The sequence below is a fragment of the Corvus moneduloides genome, chromosome 11 (assembly GCF_009650955.1).
Source record: "Corvus moneduloides isolate bCorMon1 chromosome 11, bCorMon1.pri, whole genome shotgun sequence".
Lineage (NCBI taxonomy): Eukaryota > Metazoa > Chordata > Aves > Passeriformes > Corvidae > Corvus > Corvus moneduloides.
Window position 1 is genome coordinate 15653864 of NC_045486.1, and position 23602 is coordinate 15677465.

At 55.5% G+C, this 23602-nt stretch overlaps 1 protein-coding gene across 3 annotated transcripts; it reads left to right on the forward strand.

Annotated features, from left to right (window-relative positions):
* Positions 1-40: 40 nt before the first annotated feature.
* On the forward strand, positions 41-23327 carry TWF2 (twinfilin actin binding protein 2). 3 transcript variants are annotated; one of them, XM_032120525.1, is made up of 11 exons: positions 41-151; positions 9477-9554; positions 13362-13540; positions 14831-14926; positions 15678-15782; positions 16951-16965; positions 20084-20140; positions 20842-20967; positions 21061-21211; positions 21615-21736; positions 21903-23327. In XM_032120525.1, exons 1-11 carry the CDS (start codon positions 127-129, stop codon positions 22068-22070), a joined length of 1122 nt encoding a protein of 373 aa, XP_031976416.1. In that variant the 5' UTR covers positions 41-126; the 3' UTR covers positions 22071-23327. The 3 variants fall into 3 exon arrangements, with proteins under 3 accessions (XP_031976416.1, XP_031976415.1, XP_031976414.1); XM_032120524.1 differs by lacking the exons at positions 16951-16965; positions 20084-20140; XM_032120523.1 differs by lacking the exons at positions 41-151; positions 16951-16965; positions 20084-20140 and adding an exon at positions 6192-6640.
* The last annotated feature ends 275 nt before the right edge of the window (positions 23328-23602 follow it).

The following is a 23602-nucleotide window of genomic DNA, read 5'->3' on the forward strand; positions in this document are numbered from 1 at the left end:
TCCCGCCCCGGGGCGGCGCGGAGCGGAGCGGCCCCGCGCTCCGGAACGGGCGGTGCTGCCTGCCCAGCCGTTTCCTGCCCGGGACGCGGCGGAGCGGAGCGGAGCGGAGCGGAGCCGAGCGGAGCCATGACTCACCAGACCGGCATCCACGGTGAGCGGCGCCCGCCGAGCGCTCGTGTCCCCCCGCCCCATCCCGAGGGCTGCCCCCGGTGCTCGGCCCCCGCCCCGAGCTGGGCTGCCCCGCTGCGCCCCCCGCCATCGGCACCCCCGGGGCCGCGCCCCGCGCATCCCCGGCCCCGCCGCGGCGGGCTGCGGGCGGTGTCGCGACAGCGGCGGCGATGGGGGCGATAGGATGAAGCTTCCCGAAAGAGCCGGCAGGTTTCCTGCGAGTAGCGGGGGAGGGGGACACTGAGTCAGGCTCGGAGCGTTTGGGTGCCGGGAGGAGGTGCGGGAGGGGGTCTGGCCCCGGGTGCCGCCGGTGCGGGGCTCTCCCGCATCCTTTGTCTGGGCTGATGCTCAACACCCGCCGCGACGTGCTCGGACAGATGTGTCACGCACATCTGCCTGGCCGCAGCCCCGGCCACCGCTCCCTTGCCTACGGGGATGCTCGGCCCCAGCTGCCCCCCAGCCCAGGGGAGCTGCGGAGAGCCCGAGGAAATTCCTGCTTCCCGATTTCTCCACCCGCTCCCCGCAGGACCCAGCCAGCACCCCGACACGATGGCTTTTGCATTTCTGAGTGTGCTTGGTGCATGACTAACTGTGTGTCCTCACGGTATTTCCCTCCTGCCCCCCGCCTTGCCAGCTCAATTAGCAATATTAATCAGGAGTAGAGGTGCTGCATAATTTATGTAACCGAATCAATATGCGAGCAGGGATGTGAGAGTAGCTGCCCCTGGAGCCCTGCTCTGTGCGGTCGAGTGTGAATGCAGCCCCGCAGCGGGTCCCGGGAGGGGAGCTGGGACATCAGCTCCCTCTGGTTAGCACCTTTGTGCCAGGGTGGGAATTTGTGCCTGCTGGTCCTTCATGGCATGAGCATCCTTGTTCCTTGAGCATGGTCGAGAACATCCTTCCCCTCCAGTTGCTTCTGGAGGGGGTATAGCTGAGAAGTGGCCAGCAATGATGCTTAGATGTTTCTCGTGCTTTTGCTCAGGAGAGCTAGTGGTTGATGGCTTTTGGGTTCAGGTTTATTGCTTCTGGCTTAAGCTGAGATCCTGAAGTTCAGGCTCTAATTAAATCTTCCTTGTTTTGTAAAAATATAACAATAATTTAAAAAGTTAAAAATCAGCAGGATGGACCCCAGCACCCACCCCAGCACCTGCAGAGCTGCCCGTGGGGTTTGGGCAGGCAGGGCCTGTTGCACTGTGTGCCCCAGGAGGCTGCTGCCTGTTGCTCACTGGCCATGCCCGGCTGCTCCTGTGCTGCTGGTGCTGTCCTTCCTGGCACCCTGCGGCAGGTGGGGAGGGAGATGAGCCAGCTCGGCTCTCTCTGAGAGCACTGACCTTTGCTGACCTTGGTTGCCCACTGCTTGGCAAACTGTGGCCAGTGCTGGGAGTCACCGTGGGGCACTGGTGGCCGTAGGACGTGACGTGCCCTGTCAGCGGGAAAGGGGAAGGGACTCGGCTTCCCCCAGCGAGCTGTGGTGGTGCAGGGTGGGGATGGACCTCATGACTCTGCCCTGGCAGCAGATCCCTGAGCTGGGGGTGGTGTAAAAACCTCCCTGTGCTCATGGAAAACAGCTTTTGTTGGGTGCTCTTGCTGTTGCAGCATCTTAGACACCTCTGGGCTCTCTCTCCGTGCCCTGTTGCGCCGTCTCTCTTCCGGGAAGCTGCTGTTTCCTCTCTGAAGGCAAATCTGCCCTTCCAACACCTGCGAGGCACAACTGGGGTGCTCCAGGCTTTAAGGGAACTCCCCCGAGATGGGTTTGGGATATTTCAGTCTGCCCCACCCCGTCACAGTGATCGCATTATTCTGTTTGCTCAGCAAAGAGCAGATTCCATATCGAATGAGGAACAGCAATCCCACTGCTACTTTCATCGCCTCTGCTGAGGCACTGAGGTCTGTTGTTTGCTGAGGAGGAGGGATTTTCCACCTCTTCCTGGTTTCTGGGGCCTTTGTGAGCACCCAGTGTTTTCTGGTTTTTTCATTCCCATTTCTCCTGTATTTTCAGGAAGACATCTGCTCCCGGGGGAATTATGATCGGATTCCGTGGCTGGCTTAGGGGAGGTTGCAGACAAGCTGGCGAGGGATTTTGCTTGACACTCTGCTAGGTCTGTGTGAGAGCAGGGTGACGTGGTGGTGGGGAACCCCCGGAGCAGCCCCTGCTGTGACACTCCCACGTCATCCCAGCTTTGGTGGAGGGGAAGAAATGGCAATGAGAGCTGCAGGTTCAGGGAGTGCAATCAGACTGGAGCCTTTCATGCAGGGGCAAGAGGCTAATTATTATTTTTTTGGGTATCCCAGGCAGCTCTCTTGAAGGTGCTGGCGAGAAAACCAGGCTGCCATGGAGACTGCCAGGCTGGGGAGGCGGTTGGAAGCTATCAAAGGGTGCTGTGGGCTTTATGGGGCTGGAAACCTGCTTTTTAGCTACAGCTGGGAGTGTAGTGTTTTTGCAGTCCCTGTTTTGCTCTGAGTGGCATTAGATTGGAACAGCATTTGCTGCCTGAGCTTAGAACCTTGGGAAGGCGATGCTGAACCAGGGCTTTGATGCTGATGGGAGGTCATCTGCTTTCAGTTGCTTCTGGGATCTCTTTCAAGACCACTGGGTAGAGAGAAAAAGTCTCTTAGAAGGTATTTTTTTTCAACCCAAAAATAGAATTTGGTACCTGCTCTTTCTGGGGGAGGTGGCAAGATCTGGGGATGGGGGAGGACCTTTGCTCCCATCCACAGCTGAACTGCCACTTTGCCCCGGGTCTGGATCTTGCTTTGGGAGAGCATCTGGTAGGAATGGATGTTTGCTTCAGGAGAAGCATAACCATGATGCACATGGGCAGGAATGCTGTCAGATGGATAAAAAAAGAGCAGAGAGGTGGGACCCAGGAGCTGCTGGGTCTGCAAAAGTCTTCTTGGAAAGCAGGTGGCTTCCCAGCTCTTCAGTGAGAAGAAAGAAGGACCTTCTGTGCCCATCCACCACATCCTCAGCCCCTCTGCTCTGGCTGTGCTGGCAGGCAGCACTGGCTCCTGAGGCGCCTAGATGCACAAATTTGGAGGCAGCTTTGGAATGCTGGAGGCACCCCCTAACCAGGGACGTGTCACGAGGTGCCATCAGCGAAGGAGGAGAAGGAGAAGGGATGGCTGGTCCATGGCCCCTGTTATTCATGGGGAACAGAGGGCACAGGGCTGCTGCAAGGATATTTTTGAGGAGCCAGACCCAGGCTCTTTTCTGGTGCAACCTTGGACGTTGATGCCCACTTCAGGGAATGGCCCATATCCAAGTGGATGGCAGGTCAGGATGGCAGGAACAGGGCAGCATGGGTGGAACACCAGATAAATGCCCTGAGATGTCAAACCCCTTGAAGTCAAGCACCTAAAGTGGTGGGATACAGGAAGTCCTTTGGAAGGTGCGCAGTGAGAGACGAAATGCAATGAGATCATGGCCAGGGTGTGTCCCTGGGTGCCTGCTCCCTCCAATGCACGAACCAGTGCTCTGCTGGTGGCCTTACTGGGCACAGAAAAGGAACAGCAGCCAGCAGCTTCTGCAGGCAAGGAAGGACCATGTGTGCTGCACCACCACTTTGCCCCAGGATCCAGCTGATGCTGCCTGCAGGGTGAGTGCTGCCTGCCCTGGAGCGAGGGGAGGGACAAATAACTCCAATCCAAGGTGACCAAGTGCAGACAAGACAGGTCCTGGGCACACGTGGCAAATCAGGTATTCAGAAGCAAATGTCTGATGTCAGGCAGGTGGCTGAAAGTCTCTGGGCAGGACTTGCACTAAGGACCAGGACTGTCCATGTGAAATCCTGCAGGAATACAGTCTAGCCCCACAGAAAATTGGGAGAAAAGCTTTGCTTGTCTCCTCTCTTGCTCCCCTTCCCTCCCCCCACCCCGCTCCCTTCTTTCTATTTTCTTCTGACATCTGTAGCTTTTTTCCTCAGAAAAGATTCCCTGCAAGGACATATTTATTTTTTCCATGGTGAGAAATAAAATCCTCTTACTGCTTAAACTGGCCATCCGTGTCCATCAGCAGAAAAGCTCTCTGCAGCAAGTGTGTTGAGCAGGCACTGTGTAAAGGAGTTACACTGGGATAGGCTAAAAGGAAGGAATTTTAGCAGCAGCAAAAGCTATTTTGTGCCTGTTGCAGTTATGTCCTTTCTTGGATGCCCAGATCAGGAGCAGGGCAGAGCTGTCTGGGCAGGGAAAATGTGGGTAATGCAGGTATAACCATGTTTTATTCATCAGCATCTTGACTTCTGTCTGGCCAAGCATCATCCCTGGAACTTGGACAAGTTTTGCCTGGGTTTGTGGCCGGATTTTTGGCTGAGTTTCCCCGTTGCATCCCAGGCACGCTGTGCCCCGGACAGTGAAAGGGAAGCAGCCACTTGCAGTCGAATCGAGTTGAAGATTACGTCCAGGGAATGAAAGATTGATGGCCGGAGGCTCGGGTTTCCCGTCGGGAGGGCAAGGTGACTCGATGTATTGAGAGAGGCATCTGTTTCAGGGAGCATTTATTATTGATCCGGGAGCTGGGCACTGTGTGGGGGCGATTGGGAAGGGTCAAACACACAAAAACCTGTTGCTGCCCCAACAGGTGGGCGAGAGGCTGGAGGAGGGGACATGGGGGGTGACGCTGTGGCTGTCGCCTCCATCCCCGTCCCCGCGGTGCTTCCCCGGGGATTGCACAGGCGCCTCCGCTGGCACCCGGGCATCCCCAGGGAGAGAGTGGCCGTTGCTGTGGCTACGGCTGTCATCGCTGCCTCTCTCCCCCTCCGGGCTCCTTGCAAGCTAATTGGGGCTGTAAACAGCAGAAAAAGGCTCAGTTTGGGAACAGCGGTGGTACCTGCAAGCAGCATCGTTCAGCAGCTTAAGACAAGCGCGATGCTTCGAGCCCGGCACTGAAATCTCCTGGGGACTGACCCAAACGGGCACATCCCAGCACAGGGCAGTGCCTGTTCTGGCTACAAGCAGCACGTCTATCAGTAGGTGCAAAGATCTGGCTGCCCTGAGCTGAGGGCTTCAGGCTTTGGTCTGTGCCTGCTCAGTGCTGCCAGAGGGGAGGCAGCGTCCTGGCCTCCCCCGACCAGCTCCAGTTCTCCTCTGGCAGTTTGCCTGCAGGGTCAGGGCCATCTGAAGGCCACTGCTGGGCAACCATCACCTCCCTGCCACACTGTGAGCTGCCCAGCCTGGGTGCCCCAGTGCCATCAGCTGGCTGTGCTCAGCCCTCCATCTCAAATGGGTGGCAGGTGCCACTGGGCTGGAAGGTTATGTGGGGCAAGGGGGCCTGGGACATGCTGTTATCAGGCTGCTAAGTGCAGGTGGCTCGTGAATGGGGGACAACTCATCTGCAGCCTACAAACAAGTGGGAGAGGGAGGTGCTGCACGACTCGGTGGCTGAAGGCGATTCTGGGCTGAGGAGGCACGGGGGGGTGTGTGTGCCCACCAGGTCTGCCAGGAGGGTCGACAGCAAGGCTGCCTTGTAGAAAGGCCAGAAGGTTCCTCAGATGCCACTGAGCTCCTGCTGCCTCAAAGCAGCAACATTCCGAGCAGCAGCATCCATTTTTCAGGGCAGGGATAGAGACATGGTGTTCTTCCCAGGGTTTGGTCACCCTCATAATGAGATTTCCCAAACACCAAGGTGGGTCTTGATGTTTCTGGCTGCAAAACCAGTACAAGCTGTTCATAATTTTTCTCCTCTTCCCTGGGCCGACCAGCTGCGGTTCCTTTGGGCTCCTGCACATCGTGCCCTCTGGCACAGGTGCTGTCTGTGCTGTGCCTTGCTTCTTGCACGATGCTGAGGCTGGGTGTGCTGTTCGTGCTGTGCCTGCAGCCTTGTCAGCACCAGATAACATGGTCATGCTCTTGTTCGTGCCTTCACAAATGACTTTGCCTGCAGCAACGTGAAGTGACTAACCTGGACTTGGCTTGTGACACACCTCTCTTCTCTGGAGCTGCTGGACCCTGCCCTGTGTCTGGTCCTATCTCCAGTTATGGTACTTTGCTTCCTATTGAGTTTCATCCTATTTCTTTTTTTCCCAGCCCATTTCTCCAGTCTCCTGAGAGAACGGTGAATTTTTCTCTGGTGCACACTTGCATCTCCTCTAGCTTCCCACCTTACAGCTGCAGGAAGCACTACTGCAGCTGCCAGAAGTGTTCATGGAAATGTGGATAAACCTGGACCCACCACAGGTGCCCAGGACACCTTGCTTGAGCCCACCTCTGGTACCTCCCTGAGTGAGTTATCCACGTGGTTTTGTGTCCATGCCATGGAGGTTCACCACCACCAGGTTCCCAAGCTGGCTTTTGACACTTGGAGACACGTAGAAGCTGAGCTGAGACCCCTGAAGCCCACAGGTCTGTGGCTCTGCTGGAGGAAGCATGAGGGATCTCATGTATCTTGGCCTCAGTAGATCCACACTGGCTGTAGCCCAGCTTGGATTTGTTTCTGGATTATTTGTTCCAGGATTTTCCAGGAACCCATGTCTAGAGGGTGAGTTGAAGTGTGGGTCTGTTGCTCCTCCCTTTCCCTTGGTTTTTATGGTTTCCCCACATATGGGTTTTTCAGCCCTTGAGTTGTGTCCTGGAGACTCCCTGGCAGGGGATGCCATGAGGTGCCATCTCCAGGGTGAGGTCTCCTCTGGCTTTTCTTCCAGAGCTGACTGTGGACTTCTCCATTAATATTTCAGGCACGCGAGCCATCTCGTCAAGTCTGTTGTGCCAATTAAGTCGTAATCATGCAGTAATGAAGCAGTTGCTGAGCTCGTGCTCAAACCTTCCCTGGTTTATTCCTCTCCCTCCTCACTGGCTCTTGGCTCTGCGTTGTGAGAGCAGAAGAGGACGTTGAAGACACTCTGGTGTTTTTATTTAAATGAAAATTGCTTTAAAAAAAATATATATATTTCAGCAGAATTAAATCTTGCAAGCCCCCTCTGAGGTTTTTTTGAAAGCTTTGCTGCTGTCTTCTCTGGAAATAGTCTCCCTCCTTGGCAGACCTTGTGGTATTTCCTGTGGTGCGCTCGGCTTCTCCGGCAGCATCCAGGCTTTTCCTCATCCCCTTCAACCCCTCGGTACCTACACAGATCCCAGTGCTTGGCTGTCACTTGTCAACCACTCAACTACCGGCTGTTGATCCAGTTCTTCAGGGCACTCCTCGCACTTCCAAGTGGGCTACAGGGTTGCATTTGCCCAGACTCCTGATTTTCCAGACCCTCTGCCTGCCCTTGGGTTCTGGGAAGGATGGGGTCGGACTGGAGGGATTTGTAAGCTGGTTAGTGCTGCAGAGCTTTCCTATTTCTTCCCTGAAGCTGATGCTATAGAAACATCCAAGAACCATGTTATTCTCTCCCAGTTTTGCAGTGTAATAGGAATTGGTGAAACTTCATGCTTGTTAGGAGCTTTTGTCTCCTGCACGAGGTTTCCTGGGTGTATCAGTGTCTCTTTCTCTCTTGCTCTTCCCGCCTTGTGTGTGTGCAATAACCACAGATGCTGCCGGAAGGAAACAGCCGCTCTCAGCGGGGAAAGGGGCTAAAAATATCGGAATATCCTTGGCTGGGCACAGCAGGAGCAGGGTAAGCTCCCGGCTGGCACTGGGAGAGGGTGAAGTTCTGCTTTGGGAACTGGGAGAGCTACATGCCTTGATGCTGATGGAGGGAGCATGCTTGTGATGGGGTTACACCAGCAAACCTTCTGTTGTGTCCCCTAAAATGCCATTAAGGAGTGATGCGCCTTTGCTGGGGTGTCTGTGTGCCCATTCCTACAGGGTCCTGTCGGGATGGCATCTTTGGGTTTGTATGGGAGTTGCTGCCTGCAGGGAGCCAGCCTTGGGAGCTCTTCCTCGTGTGTGCCTCTTCTCTCCGTGGGAGGGGAAGCCACCCAGACCTCTGATCAGGGCACACTTTGAGCTGGTGGAGCAGACGTATCGCAGAGATGTCACTTGTGGGGGACAGGCCAGGAGTTCCCTGGGAGCTCCCCAGGGATTCCTTCTCCCTTGGGGCTGGGGGAGTTGCGGCCGTGCCCCGGCCCAGGGTGTGCCTCCAGGGGACTGAGGGCACCGCTGAGTGACAGTCAGTGGCCGCCCATGTCCCTTGGACAGGTGCCAGGTGGCATCCACGCTCTTCCTGGGACTGTGCCGAGGGTGGCACCCAGCGCTGGAGGGTCTGCAGGGAATGGATACAGCCCTTGTAGGGATGCCTTCCTTTGCCAAGTGCCTTAGCTGTGGATGCTCTCGGGCTCCAGGTTCTTTCCTGCTGCTGGCTGTTCTGGCACAGCAAAGCACCAGGAATGGGGGGGCTGCTGATGGAGATTCCTAGCATGGATCCTGGTGTGGGCTGAGGGGCGTCTGCCCAGGTCTCTGATCTTTGCAACACCAGTTTCTTGAGTATTTTTAACAAGCACAACAGCTTTGAGCTCACAGGGCCTCCTTTGCTGCACGGCCACATCCAGGAAAGGGCTCGTGTGCGTAACCAAGGGGGCTTTAGGGGGAGCCAGGCAGGGAGTTGATCCTTGTCAGGGGGGTCGGCTCCTCCGAGCCCCTTCTCCTGGGCTTTGCCTTCGCACGGAGCTTGTTGTGGGTGGGACAGGGAGCTCTGTGCCAGTGATGCTTCCAGGGTGGGCAGATGAAGCCTCCAGTGCTGGCTGTGGGCTGCTCCTTCAACATCCAGTGCCTCCAGTTGCCTCCTGGTAGGATGCTGAAGTGCTCAGGGAACAGGGTGGCGATAAACACTCCCCAAAACACTTCCCAAAAGCCTTCTGCAATCTAAGCCCTGCTGGCTCTGGAGCAAAACCCTGGGGCTGTTGCCTTTCCCTTCCCCACGGGCTCAGCTTCAAACCAGCATCTCCAGTTTGGAGTTGTGCTGGTTTCCAGCTGCTTGGGAGCAGCGTCCCGCCGTGTGTCACAAGCCCAGGACATCACAGCCTGTCAGGACATCTTCCAGCCACCCCGGCTATGCCAACCCTGCCGCTCTGTAAAGCAAATCAGCTTGTCACTTGAGCTCTCCCTGCCTGCACTGGCCAAGCCATCATCTAAATTTGGGTGATTATGTTCACCCAGGCCAAGTATCAAGTTCTCTGGATCACATGTGCTCCCAGCTGCTATTTAACTCTGATGCCTCAGGGAGACACAGCACTTCTCTCACAGCTTTTCGGGTTTTGTATTATTGTTATTTTTTATTATCTTTTTTTTTTTGGCACCAGAGATTTAATTTTTTTTTTTTTTTAAATTCTAAATTTCTATCCTGCCAAATTGGTCCCCTTTCTGGTCAGTCACTGAGCAACCCAGCACCTGCTTTGATTGCTAAATCTGATCACGATGTTTTTGGTTCTTTCAGCCACCACAGAATTAAGGGACTTTTTTGCCAAAGCCCGAAATGGTTCAGTTCGGCTCATCAAGGTCATCATTGAGGACGGTAAGTCCCATTTTTAAGTGCTTTGATTTACACTCTGTCTATTCTCTGTTTCCTCTCCTCCTTTCTTTTTCACCACTGCGGTGCCAGCTTGTGTTTTTGGAAACCTCAAGGAAAATGCTGTTGGGGCTTCTGGGCATGTGGCAACCCAGACTTGAAATACAAGCCCAAAATTTGGGTGTGCTGGTGAGCAGCTCTTGGAGCCCCAGGGCAGCTCCAGTGGGTAGCAGTGACTTTGCCAGCAGAGCAATACCAGCCTGGGATCGGTGCTCTGTGGGGGCTTTTGCTGCTGCTGTGTGATATTTTATTATGGGATCCCTGTGACAGGCTACTGCAGGGACCCTGGGACCTTTGTTGGGGGTGATGCCCAAGCATCTTCTTCCTTGGATGTGTCATCCCACACCTGGCAAAGAGATGCTCAGGACAGGGGGGTGCTCTGTGGCTCAGGGCCCAGCACAGGGCCGCAGTGGCATCCTGTGAGGAATGCCACACTCTGAGACCCATCCCATCCCGTGGGGCTGCCCCTAGCCCAGGATACAGGCTGGCACCAACCTTGCCCGTGTTTGTCCCATGGAACAGTGCCTTTGGGTGGCCTCTGCATCTGCCAAGCAAGTGAGCAGAGCACAGCACTGATTGAAGGTCCCAGCAGGCGGGGAGCTGCCCTGGTGTAGGTTTTCCATCACCTCGGCCTCATACAATTGCATATGAATGACTTGTTTCTCACAGCAGTGGGGATATTACTGCCCTGCCAAGCTGCTGTCACCACCTCCCTTGGGTGGGCCACCAGTGCAAACACTGAGGTGGATGTGGTCATAAGGAACCCACCTGACTTTTGGAGAGGCCATGACATCCTGCTCAGAAGAGCAGTGTGGCTTGAAATACATGGGACACATCAGTGGAGCTGCAGCAGGGCCCAGCAATGTTGGCTTTGTCCTTGGCAAGGTCCCCATCGTTGGGGGATGAAACATCCACATTGTTTCTTTGGAGTGTCTTTGACAACAATTTTGTGCTGGCAGCTTCTTTTGCTGTTAAAAAGTGGGAATCAGGTTTGTAGGTTTGTGTTAGGATCAGTCGTGCATGTCCCTAAGCCTGGACTTGGGATGCTTAGGGCTTGTGCCACTGGTTTTGGGTTGTGCCTGCTGATGCCAGCGAGGGAGACTTTTTATCCCCAGTGGAAAACATTTCCTGCCATCTCTGCTCTGGCTGAATGGGATTTATTTATCTGTCCAATGTGTCGTCAGCAGCAGGGCCACCACTTTTCTGTCACACAGGGGACATCAGCCTGCTGGTACCCAGCAGAGAAGGACCTTTGGGCAATAATGAGTGGCCAGGCAGATGTCACAGCCAGAAGGATGCTCACCCTGGAAGGGAGGTGTCCAGAGCTGGCTGGGGAGGACATGCCAGCTGCCCTGCCTGAACAGGGGATGTGGAACAGGAGCCTCCCTCTCTGCTGGATGGCTTGCAGCACCTTGTGCCCTATGGGGAAATTGTCTTGGGGCATTTTGGAGCAGGTGACAGCGAGTAAAAGGAGAGGAAGGTGGTACAAGGAGCTTTATGGCAGATGCTCTGTGTCCAGGCATCCCCAAAACCACCGTTGTGACTGAGCGACACTTTGGGAGCAATTTGAGATCATTTTGCCTTTGGAGAGCTACTGGGAAGAGCTGAGATTGGAGGGAGGAGGGGAGCAGGATGTGCCCCAAGGCTCAGCAGCAGTTTCCTGGCACGAGAGCGGCTTGTGGTCCAGTGTGCTTTTAGATGATGCTCTGTTCCTCACTGTCAGCAGGATTTGGGGCAAGATTGGCTTTGTGGACTTCCCTCTTGGATGCATTTCTTTACTCAGAGGTGATGCTGTGCACTGAGTTTTGCAGATTGGCACCCACCAGAGAGCTGCAGCAGGGCTGCCTTGCAGAGGCATTTCAGAGCAAGGCAGGGAGTGCTGGGGGCACCTCGAGGGCCAGAAACACTCCCAGCTCTGCTTTTCCAGCAGCAGCTCCTGGTACAAACAGAGCCTGATATAGCCAGTGCTGTATAACTCTGCTGAAGGGCGTCTGCTCTGAGTTTCCCTTTTTTAACGCTTCCCAAGGAAGAAGATTTGTCCCTGAATGGATTGAACAGACCTGCAAAGAGCTCAGGGGAAAGTTAAAGGCTGCCAGCTCCTGGCAGCACGGCTGGGGTCCGGCTGAGTCACAGCCCGGTAATAGCCTGGGGTGACTCAGCACTGATGGCTTTGTGCGAGAGGTGTTGGTTTGTTTTGCAGACAGAGATGCCCTCGAGATGCCAGTGGGGTTGGCCCTGCGAAATTCCTGCAGTTTCTTCAGGATCTCAGGCCTTTGTGATGCACAAATCCATTCACAGGGCTTTGTGTTTGTTTTAGGGGTACATTGAGGTCTTTAGCTTCTCTTTCTCGAAACAGGTAGTTTTGCCAAAGGTAAAGTATTTCCAGCACCTTGTTCTCTGCTGTCCTTGTTACTGAACCAGCAACTTGTGCCACCCGTGCACAAATGACTGGATTCAGTAGTGGTGGCAGATGCCAGGGCAGCGCTGGGCAGGGGAGGGCTACGCTGCTGTCACAGGGAATGTCCTGCCTGGGTCAGAACAAGGGGTGAGAGCAATTCCTCCCAAACCCTTCATTCCTCAACTGTTTTCTTTAAAAGCTTTCCTGCCGTGGGATTTGGAGCTGCTGACATGAATGGGTTGGGAGGGAGAGAGCTGTGCTCCAGCCAAGGGGCTCTCTGGCTCCCAGTGGGCAGCAGGGCTGTGGGCAGAGGTCCTGGCAGGGCACGTGCCAGGCCAAGCATGCCCTCAAGTGCCAATTGTCCAAGGCCCCAGCACCTTTTGCTTTGGCACCTCCAGATTTTCCTACATCTTGTTGTGAGTCCCGTATTCTCCCCCCAGACCTTTCTGCATCTACAAATAGAATAAAAATACAGGCTGTTTTCCAGCAACCTATGCTGGTATTGCCAGCACCACCACTTTTCCACCCAGCCATCCCAAAGCTTGGCGTGACACTTTGCCAGGGTGTGGATTCATGTCTGTAGGATGCCTGCACCAGTGTTTAAATCCCAGCTGAGCAGTGCCCAGCTCACAGGGCTCCCAGTCCCACTGCCCCTTGTGTAGCAGCTGAAAATAATACCTTGAGATGTGTGTGAAATACACAGGTTGCTTCCAGAGGCTGCAGCTCTCCTGGCAGCATGGTCCTCCTCCAGGCTGGGGACTGTGGGACATCTCTGGTGCCCACAGACACAGGCTCTGGGTATCAGCTCTGATTTTGACCCCTGTGAGGTTACAGGGAACCCAGTGAGAGCAGCTTTGGCTCATCATCCTGGATTTTGCTGAGACCATTACTTTCTCAGCACCCAAAATGTTGGTGGTTGTTCATGTCCCTGGTGAGGTGTTCTAGTGCCCCTAGAGCTTGTCCAGGTGGGATGGAGGAGGTCTTGTGTTCCCCTGTGAGCAAAGAGGGATGGTTGGGGACTGCAGAGCTGGAGGGAGCAGAGTGGAAGGAGGCCTTGGGTGGTCATGAGGGAGGAGACCTTGCTGGTGAGGAACACAGGAGGGGAGGAGATGGTTAACAGGAGGCTGGCAGAAAACCAGCCCTCCACAGCAGCCACAGCCCCACAGCCTCTCCTGGGGGGCCATCCCTGGGGGTGTACACTCCTGCATGTGATTCGAGGTCATAATTTGTTCTTCTGCAATACAGCATCGTTGTTGGTGCTGGAGCTGCAGTGAACCCTTAGTGAGCTGCCACCTGGTCCTGCAAGGTGAGCCTTGCCTTCGTCTAACCCCACCTTTCCTGTCTTCTCCTTGCAGAGCAGCTCGTGCTGGGAGCCCACAAAGAGCTGTCCCGGCGCTGGGACGCCGACTACGACGCCTTGGTGCTGCCCTTGCTGGACGAGCAGCAGCCCTGCTACGTCCTGTACCGCCTGGACAGCCAGAACGCCCAGGGCTACGAGTGGCTCTTCATCTCCTGGTCCCCTGACAGCTCCCCGGTGAGCTCCTGCCCCTGGCACCCAGCCTGGGCACAGGGACATGCAGGGGGGAGGAGGTACTGGCCAAGGGGACTTTGCTCTGGGGCTGGGCAGCAGCATTCACACCCTCGGTGTGAGCCTCGGTCACTGTGCCTGGGTTGAGAAATGGAGACTGCTGTGGGGATGGGGAATTTTAAGACACAGAGAGATACACTGGGACTATGTCTCTGTCCTCTTTGCAGTGCTGCAGTGAGGAGGTGGGGGGCTGGGATGTAGAGCGGGGAATGGTGTGGACCATGGGACCAGGATGGAGACATCCCACCATGGCTCTGACCATTGCTTGGAAGAAGAGCTGGCACTGACTGATTTGGCTCCAGCCTGGCCCTGCTCTGCTTGAGGCTGATGCAGAGTGGCTGCCAGCCCTTCTCCAGGCCTGGCTCCTAAATCAGCTGTTGGAGAGTGGGCACAAAAGGGCTGGTTGGATGGGAAGCAGGTTTAGAGGATGTCAGTGGCACAGCTTGGAAAATGCCATCCTGTTGAGCATGTCACTGTAACAGGCCTGAGATTTACTGATGTATTAACCCGTGTGCTTGTCTTCTATATACATATTTATGTGTGTATATATATGTACATACATGTGTGTGTATGTATAGGTGTATATATATATAATTCTATATATATTTGGTATATATTTTGTATGATCTATAGGCTAGATAGATTTACTGCCACGTTAATACATGCACTGGTCACATATATAAAAATATGTATACAGGTGATACATATGTAGTTTTATATGCATGTATATATTTGTGCATGTGTACATGTACATATGCACATGGATGTATAATAATATCTATCTTAAATATGTATATCTTTCAACAAACCACAGAGGCTCTCACTGCAGGAGCACAGTGTGCCCAGGAGCACTTGCCAAAGCTCTTCCCTGCATTTTGCAGAATGATGCAATAGAAGTGCCAAAGGCAAAAGTCACTTTTAAGTGGCTCTGGTGGTATTTGTGCCTCCTCTAACCCAGGTGTGGGTGGGAAATGGTGCTCTGGAGCTCAGGGATTGGAAGCAAAGCATGGAATAAACTGTTGGATTGTGGGCAGCACTTGGCAAGGCTGCAGCCCCGGAAATAGTGCTGGTGGGTTTTCCCAGCTGCTCCCTACCTAGGGATGCTGCCATTAGAAATCAGTGAGCTAGAAACTAGGTGGGTGCTCCCAGGAGAGGCTGAGGTGTGTAGAGCCTGTGGTGGGATGGTGACTGTGAGACTGAGCACCCGTGACAGCACTGCCACCCCTGTCCTGGCAGGTCCGGCTGAAGATGCTGTACGCTGCCACCAGAGCCACTGTGAAGAAGGAGTTTGGCGGGGGGCACATAAAGGACGAGATGTTTGGCACAGTGAAGGTACAGTGGTGGGTCCTGGGCAGCCTTTTGGGTCTGACCCTGAGCTTCAGCAGCCTGCCTGGAGCTCAGCATGGGGGTGGTGGGATGTGGGATGCTGGTGTTTGGTGGAGGAACAGCAGGGTGTTGGTCCTCCACACTGCTCCCTGGGTGGCCACTTTCTCCTGCCTGCGTGGCTGCGGTCTGTGACAGAGAGCGTGGAAGAGGTGGGAGGAAGGCTGTAAGATGTGGAGTTTTACTCTGAGTGGGAGAAGTGCCAGGTGGTGGCAGTGTCACTCCAGCAGCGAGGGCTACCTCCACGCCGGGGTTATCCCTGCCTTGGATGGAGGTTTCTCCTTCTCTTCCATGGGCAGAGGGAGCTGCACAGCCAGGGCCTCCTGGACATCAGTCCTGCTGGGACTGATGGTGCTGGTGGAAGCCAGGGAGCATTCTTGCTCTTCTCCAGGGTTCCTCTGCTGCTCCTGGGCTATGGGCTCTGCCTTTCCCTCTTACTTCCATGCTCGTGTGCTTCATGAAACAGCCAGAGGAGCCCACTGCCGCAGCCATGGGTGACTGGGGAGGGGCAGGGTGGTCAGAACAGACAAACCGAGCGTGGGATTTGCATGGAGGCATCCAAGAACCTTGAGGTTGATCCTCCTGGTCAGGAGGGTGCCCGAGACTCACTGGGTTGCTCAGGCTGACCTCAAGGCTGGGGGTACATCCAGCCCTGCAGCGATGGCCACCCGTGACACTCGCCCTGTGCCTCTGTCTGCAGGAGGACGTGTCCCTGAGTGGTTACCAGAAGCACGTGTCCTCCTGCTCTGCCCCGGCCCCGCTGACCGCAGCTGAGCAGGAGCTCCAGCAGATCCGCATCAACGAGGTGGGTGTCCAGCAGAGGTGGGTGTCCAGCAGCCCTGGGAGAGGAGCTTGAGACCCTCTGGGCACAAAGAGATGAAGAACGCAGGGAGTGAGCATTCAGCTGAAAGGGATAGCTCATTTTTACTTCGCTCTCTGCCATTTAAACTATCCTGAACTTCTCAAGGTGGATGAGCACCCTCACAGTCAAATTAGGACATTTACACTATTCTCTTTTTTTCCCCTTGCTTGGACATGAGCTCAGGACTGCGTTCTGCAGACAGTCAGAAGATGGTTTGGGGCTGAAGGCAGGTCTCTGACCTGTGGGTATTGGAGCAAAAGCCAGAGCTGAGTTTGAAGATATGAAAGGCAGGAAGAATTCAGGCTTATCTTTGGGGTGCAGCAGCATCCTCTCCCATACACTTCCTTTATGGCTATAAATATGAGGGATGCTGTCCCAAGAAATACAGATCTTAGCCTGAATTTGGGGGCTTATGTGCTGGAAAGGATGTTGAAGTGACGCAGGGTAGGGCTGGGGGCACACAAGGCTGTGACACCCTTGTTCCCTGGTGGCCTTTCACAGCATTCATGCCAGCCTCTGTGGTGCTGTGACACACTGAGGCAGAAAAGGGGGTGGGCTCACTGTGTGGGAAGACCACCTGGAAGCAGTATTTTTTTGGGATGGGGGGATTTCCCTTAGATGCATGGAACACCTTCCTCTCTAGAGGAGCATCCCTCTTTTCCACCTGTGCTGAGGCTGTGGTGCTCATGGATGGATCAGGATATGTGTGGGAGATGTGAAGCCAATCAGCCTCGTGGCATTAATTAATGGCACAGATGAGGCAGGAGGTTTCTACCTGTCAAAGCAGGTCTGCAGGTGGAAAAGTTGAGGGACATTTGGGAGATGCCACCAAGGGGTGGTCTCCACCAGATGGGTCTTAGTGGAGTTATCCCAGCTCCCAGCCTGGAGGGCCTGGGCAGAATTTGTTCTGGTGGATCCAAGGAGATGCCCATGCTTGGAGAAGAGAGAGGTGCTGATGGTGGTTCTGTGGCTTGTTTTACACCTTGGGACATCTGGACTCGATGATCCTTGAGGGTCCCTTTTGACTCAGCTGATTCTGTGCCACCATCACCTTGTCTGGCCAGTGCTGCAGGATTAAGTGGTTTTGGGGGGCTTTTAGGGTGTCTTACAGGGTCGTGTGGCCCAGGTAAGTGGTGCTTGTGATACTTGTTGATTTGCCCCGTTCTGCTTCCCTCCCACCCTCACCTTTGTGAGATGCAGCAGCTGGCTGGAGGTGCTGCTGCTGTCTGGTTTGTTGGGGGTTATTTTAAGGGTACATGGTCCCCTGTGTCAGCCCAGGCCAGAGGGAAGAGTCACTGACATTTGGAAAGAGATGAAGATGGATATATTTTTTCCTGTGGATTTAAAGGTGGGAAGCAGCCAAGTGCTGGGTGTGCTAAGGGGTCTCTGTGTTGGTGTTGCAGCTGCTCAGCCTTGGACATGGAGCAGGAGGCAGTGGGAGCTATGATTTGGGTGCTTGGTGCTGTTCTGGCCTCCCCAGCGTGGGAAATCTCAGGACTTCCATTAAATGCAGTTTTGAGAGAGTTTCTGGAGCCCCACAAAGCAGAGGGCTGTGATCAAGGAGGGTGTGTGGGAGCAGCTCACAACCTGTGGCACCCTGCTCAGTACAGTGATGCCTCCAGCCTTGTTCATTGCCTGCAGCTTGCAGGGTCCCTTGCACAGGCTGGGGGGGCCTGCAATGTGCTTGCACATGACAGCTGGGTTTGGGGGAGCAGATCCAGTGCGTGGGAACAAGTGGTGAGGGCCAGCAGTGACCTGGGAATCGGCCCTGGGGCAAGCCCTGACCTCAGCACTGCTGTGTGTCTGCCCAGGCCCCTGCAAGGTCCAGGACCATGTGCATCCCCCTGTGTTCAGCCAATCCCTTAGGGTTTCAGAAGTGACACAAGGGACATGGTTTCTTTAAAAGCCACTGTCCCACAAGTGTTTTGCTGTGCCCCTCGCCTGGAGCTGCTGCTGGGGCCCACTCCCCTCCCCTCTCATGCTGTTGACTCACAACCTTCCAAGACACCATTTGTCTTGGAATCTACTACAGATTTGTATCCTTCAGCCCCACTGTGTTTCTGGTCAGGCAGAAGCTGCCTGGGATCCTCCCCAGCCACCAGATGAGTGCAGAGAGGGGATGGGAAGAGAAGGGCAGCAACATGGCCCAAAGGGACAGGTGAGAACTGCAGGGCAGCAGCTCAGGACCAGCAGAACAGCCTTTGGCACTGAGCAAGGAAGGACTCAGGTTTGCACATCCCCCAGGGAGCTGCCCAGCCTTTTGGTTTTAGGCTGCATGAGGCAAGCTTTCCCTGTGGTTTGAGGATTGGATGGACAGAGGTGATGTTGTGAGTCAACCCCCTTTTTGAGAGCTGGGTGGGAGCTCACGGAAATTTGCCACCTGCTTTATGTATATATATTTTTTTAATAGCTGGAAAATGCCAGCTTTACTGAGCTGATAGTTGTCAGCAGACCGTGGGCTAAGAAACAGCTTTGAATTTGGCATTGAGCTCAACACCCACGACTGGGGAGTCTTTGTAGAAGCGTTGCAGAAACACGGGCAGGGGGGAGCTGGGCATATCCCACTGGAGGGCCCTTGGGGAAGAGGAAGGCAGCCTTGGAGCTGGGGGAGGAAGCAAGAGAACTGAGAGGAGCCAAAGGTGGGGGTGTCCTTCACAGCTGCCCCGCAGTGTTGGTGGGTAGAGCAGAGGCCTCCCCAGAACCCTCCCATGAGGATTTTGCTGTGAGACAGAGAAATGCTCCTTAGGCAGGGTCAGCACCATGCCAGGAGGGAAAAAGAGAGGGAGAAAACCTAACCTAAAGAAAAGGAGATAAAATAACCTCCCAGGGAAGCCTGCTGCTGGCAAGGTTGGGAGGCTGGGATGTAGCACATGCTCAGCTGTCCCAGGCACTGCTCCCAGGCTGTGCCCTGGGGAGTGTTTCAGACAGCTGGTTTTTAATGCTTTTGAAAAGGCAAGGAGTAGAAAATACAGAGGTATAAGGGACAAATTCCCATCTCTTGGTGTTTTTGGACTTCAGTGTGCTTTGTGTCAGAGCTAAGGTCTCTACGTAACTCTGCTGGTCTCCTTGCCTTTATGGGAGAGAAAGCTGGGGCTCTGGAGGTGTTGGCTGTGTTAATGTCTTTGTGCTGCACCTCTCCACAGGGTGGGACCAGGTGATCCTGTGTGTGTCCTGAATCCCTGGGTGCTTGCCTCGGCACCCTGGGGGATGGTAGGACAGCAGAGCTGGAGGTCAGCTGGACTTTGTGCACACCTGAGCAATATTTCCCTTTCCCAAGAGCTGCACATTAACACCCTGCTCATCCTCCAGGATGCTTAGCATGGATAGAAGCTTGGGCATATTTTTCCTCCCACACCTTCTGTATATGCTCCTTGGTGGAGGATAGTCCAAAAGCTATTGCTGCGAGTGCTGGAACTCCTCCAGACCCTGGGTTGGGGCCACCCTGGCTGGGGAGCCAGGAGGAGATGGGGCAGGGATGGGCTCTGCACAGGGATGTTGGTGGAGACCCTGCATGCCCGGGCTCAGGGCTGCCCAGGCTCTCCCTCCTGCTCCTCCCCAGCACTGGCATCTCCTGTGTTGCTTTTTGCTGCTCTCCCTGCCCACATCACCGGGATCAGCCTCCCCTGTCCTCCAGCAGAGAGGTGGCACAGCTCCCTCCTCCTGGCATATCTGTGTGTCCCCAACCCCTTCTCCTGTCACACGAGACCCTGCTGTCCCTGCGCCGGGTGCCATTGACAGTGTGTCTCCTCTCCCCACGCTCGCAGGATTCCTGTTCCCAAGACTCGAGCACTGAGATGGTAGGCTGCTCTGCCCGCTTGATGCCCGGTTTTTCCTTCTTCTGGCAGTGTTTTCCTGCATGCTCTGCTCCGGGCATCTGGCTCCATCATCCCCCCAGAGTGTGGGTGCTGCGTGGGGCTGCTGTAACAAAGGGCAGCCTGTAACGAGACCCACTTTGGTGCTGCCGAGTGGTTTTGAGATGTCAGCTCCAACTCTTGTGTTTCTCTTGGCATGCCTTGACTTCTCTTCCTTTTCTCTGTCAGGGGGAGGGAAGTGAAGAAAGTAAAAAAACCGCAAAGGTTGGCCTCTATCCAAAATCCCAAAACTGATCCCAAAGGAAAGGAACCCACGCTCGTTGCAGAGCACCTGGGATAGTGTTGCTGGAGTGTTTCCCTGGGAGGGGGTCTTGAGGTGGGAGGGGCTCCTCTGCCATCGGGGTGACACCGTCTCCCTGTATTCTGTGGCAGATGGTGGGGGGCTGTTGCTGCTGCCCATCGCTGGTAGAGTACCCCGACCCCGAGGAGGTATGGTGTGCCCGCCGCGTGCTGCCCCTTCCCCCCAGTCCCATCAGGGACCCCCGCTGCGGCTGGATGGAGGCACCTGGAGCGATGTGATGTCTCTGCCATCTCTTTCTCTCCCCTCTTTGAAGTGGGGTTCAGTCTCCTGGACTAGGGGGTTTGCTCGAGATACAGCCGGTGGCCTCTGCCTTGTAGGGGTTGTGGGGAAAAGAGCAGCTGGGATCTTTCAGAGGTGTGGATCTCCAATCCCCAGCTCCAGCACTGGAGGGAATGCCTGTCCGCTGCAGTTAAACCCACTGAGGAGGGTGGGGTGCCCAGCTGAGTGCTGTGATTTCAGGGCTTCCCGTCCCCCACAGGTTGCAGTTGGAGATGATCGGAGAGGACACGTGCCAGCATTGGTCACAGCATCCCTGCCAGTGACTCGCTGGGAAATGTTTCAAGCTGGTCTTTGCTGAGAGTGAAGCAGGGGGTGTGGGGGTGCATGGCTGGGGCTGGGTGATGTCCTGGAGAGGTGGGATGGTGACAAGCACCACCATCCTGAGGCTGGCTGACTCTCGGTGGTTTAATGCTGTGGTCCCTGTGAGACAGGAGACAGACAGCTCCTTGGATGAGAAGCCTTTAGCTGCAGAACCAGCTGGATTTCCTGTTTCTCCCTTCCCCACCCTTTGCCACTGTGTCCTGACGCTCGAGGTGGTCTCCATCCCCAGGTGAAGACGGAGATCAGCGTGGAGAGCAAGCACCAGACGCTGCAGGGCCTGGCCTTCCCCCTGCAGCTGGATGCCCAGCAAGCCATCCAGGCTCTCAAGCAGAAGAAAATCAACTACATCCAGCTGGTAGGTCCCTCACATGGCTTCTGTGTGCCCCACTCCCCACCTCCTGCTGCTGTCTCTCACTCCCATCTGCTCTCTGTCCCCTGTGTCCATCAGAAGCTGGATCTAGAGCGGGAGACCATCGATCTGGTGCACACGAGCCCCACGGAGATCGCTGACCTGCCCAAGAGGATCCCCCAGGACTCTGCTCGCTACCACTTCTTCCTGTACAAGCACTCACACGAGGGAGACTACCTGGAGTCTGTTGGTGAGAGCCTCGGCACTGGGAAAGGCTGGTTCAAGCCTGTGCCAGTCCCTGTTTTCCCTGGACCACTGGTCTCATGGGGAGCAAGCAGGGATGGGGATAGGGATGGTGCATCAGGGAGCCTTGAGTCAGTTCCCTCCCGTGGTGGGTGCTGGCAAGCCCTTGGGTGCCATGTGCAGTGCAGGTCTCTGGGTGCTGCCACAGAGGATTTGTGTGGGCAGTTTGGTTTCCTCTGGTGTTGCAGGAGTACCATGGGAGACTTGGGAGCGGTGATGGATGGCATGGCTCACCCTCTGTTGCTGGATGTTATCTGGGATTCTTGGGGCTGGAAAAGTCGGGAGCAGGGTGGGATGCAGCTGGTGCTCCCTGGCCATGGGCCTGGGCAAGCCCTGCTCTCTTCTTGCAGTCTTTATCTACTCCATGCCTGGGTACAAGTGCAGCATCAAGGAGCGCATGCTCTACTCCAGCTGCAAGAGCCGGTTGCTGGACACTGTGGAGCAGGAGTTTTGCCTGGAGATAGCCAAGAAGGTGAGTGTGACCCCCCCCAGAGGTGATGGAGCTGGGCATTGCCAAAGGACTGTGCTGCAGCCTTGGTACAGCCCCTCTGGTGAGCTTGGGGGAAGTTGGGTGCCCAAAGGTGGGTGTCAAATCCCAAGGGAGCCGCTAAGCGCCCGTTCCCCATTGCTGGGCGCAGATCGAGATCGACGACGGAGCGGAGCTGACGGCCGAGTTCCTGTACGAGGAGGTGCACCCCAAGCAGCACGCCTTCAAGCAGGCCTTCGCCAAGCCCAAGGGGCCCGTGGGCAAGCGGGGACAGAAGCGGCTGATCAAGGGGCCGGGCGAGAATGGCGAGGACAGTTAGATCCCGCAGGGCCGGCGGCGAACGGACACCATCCCTGCGGCGCTTCCCGCCTTCCTCTCCGCTGACCTGGGGATCTTTCCCTCCATCTCAGCCTTTTTTTTTTTTTTTTCCTTTTTTTTTCCTATTTCATTCCTTTTTTTTAAACATCTGGATGGCTTGTTGCACCTGGGGGCAGAGCGATGGGGAGGGTTCAGGGTTGTTGGTGTTTCTTTTCCTGTGTCCTTGTGCAAGCCCCGGGGCTGCAGGAGGAGGATGGGAGCAGCAGAGCCATGGCCCCAGCCTTGCTCCTGTCCCCCTCAGGGTCACAGCCACTGCTCTCGGTGTCCCCTGGGTGACTGAAGGACGCGCTCACCTGAAAGCTGCTCTATGCAAAGGGAAGGGGGTAGCGTTGGGGAATCCTGTTTGAAAAGAGAAAATGTTTCTTCCCCTGCTCCCCCAGCCTCCAGACTTTGTTCCCCTGTCCCGCTCTTGGTGTGCACAGCCCCTCTGCCCCAGGCCTGGAGCGATCCCGCACCCCTTCAGGGTGTGGGCAGGACCCCCTGTGGGGTGGGCTTTGCTTCCTGTGGGATGGGAGTTTCTCCCTGTGGAGAGCCAGGCAGCAGGAGGTGGAAGTTCCCCACTGAGTCCTGAGCTCAGCCTGGACCTGGAGAAAGGTCACTCTGCCTTTGGGTGGTGTTTGCATCCCCTTTTTGAACTGCCCCAGTAAGGTTTTCCCCCTCAAAAAGAGCTGTTACAGCCCTGACTCAGCCCTATCCCTGTTCAGGATGGGAGCTGAGGGGTTCCTGAGCCCTGGTCCCCAACTCCCCATTCCCCAGCCCCCCACCATTACCTTACCCCCCAGGTTCTCAGCTGGGTCTCTGGTCTGGGGCAGCCCCATGTCTCAATAATCACATGGGCTACCCTAAATCCTTGTGTGGGGGAGCATGACAGCCCCTGTGTGCCCCCGGGGATGTCCCCAGCCACCAAGGACCATCGTCAGCTCCATGGTCTGAGCTTGGCACTGTGATTTGGGCTGCACTGGGGGCTTGGGGAGAGAGCACCTTGCTGCTGGGTACCAGCGAGGGCTCGAGAGCCACCTGCCTCCCTGAGAGGATGGAAAAGGGGTCAGTGAAACTGCCCTCTGCTGTCCAGCTGTGGCGGTGAACGTGCCGATGTTGCCTTGGCCTCGGCGGAGTCAGGGGGTTGAAGCTGGGGGGAGCAGAGCACACTGTACTGAACGCTGTATTTTCTAAAGAATAAAGTATTTTTAAAACAGTCTGATGCTCTTTGGAGACCCCCTGGGTTCCCCGTGTTTGGGCATTTAGCAGCTGTGGATTCCAGAGCTGCAAAGCAAATTGCTTGGACATGGTGAGCCAGGAGCCAGCAACTCTCACAGCCCGCCTGCCCTGGCTCAGTCCAGCCCTCACCACCTTGAAGGACATCCACACTGCAGTCCAGGGGTCTGGCACAACCGTTTAATGCCTGGCAGAGATTTTTGCACTCCAGCAATGCCCAGAGCTAGAGCTGGCTGCAGGAGGCAGCATCCCTGCTCA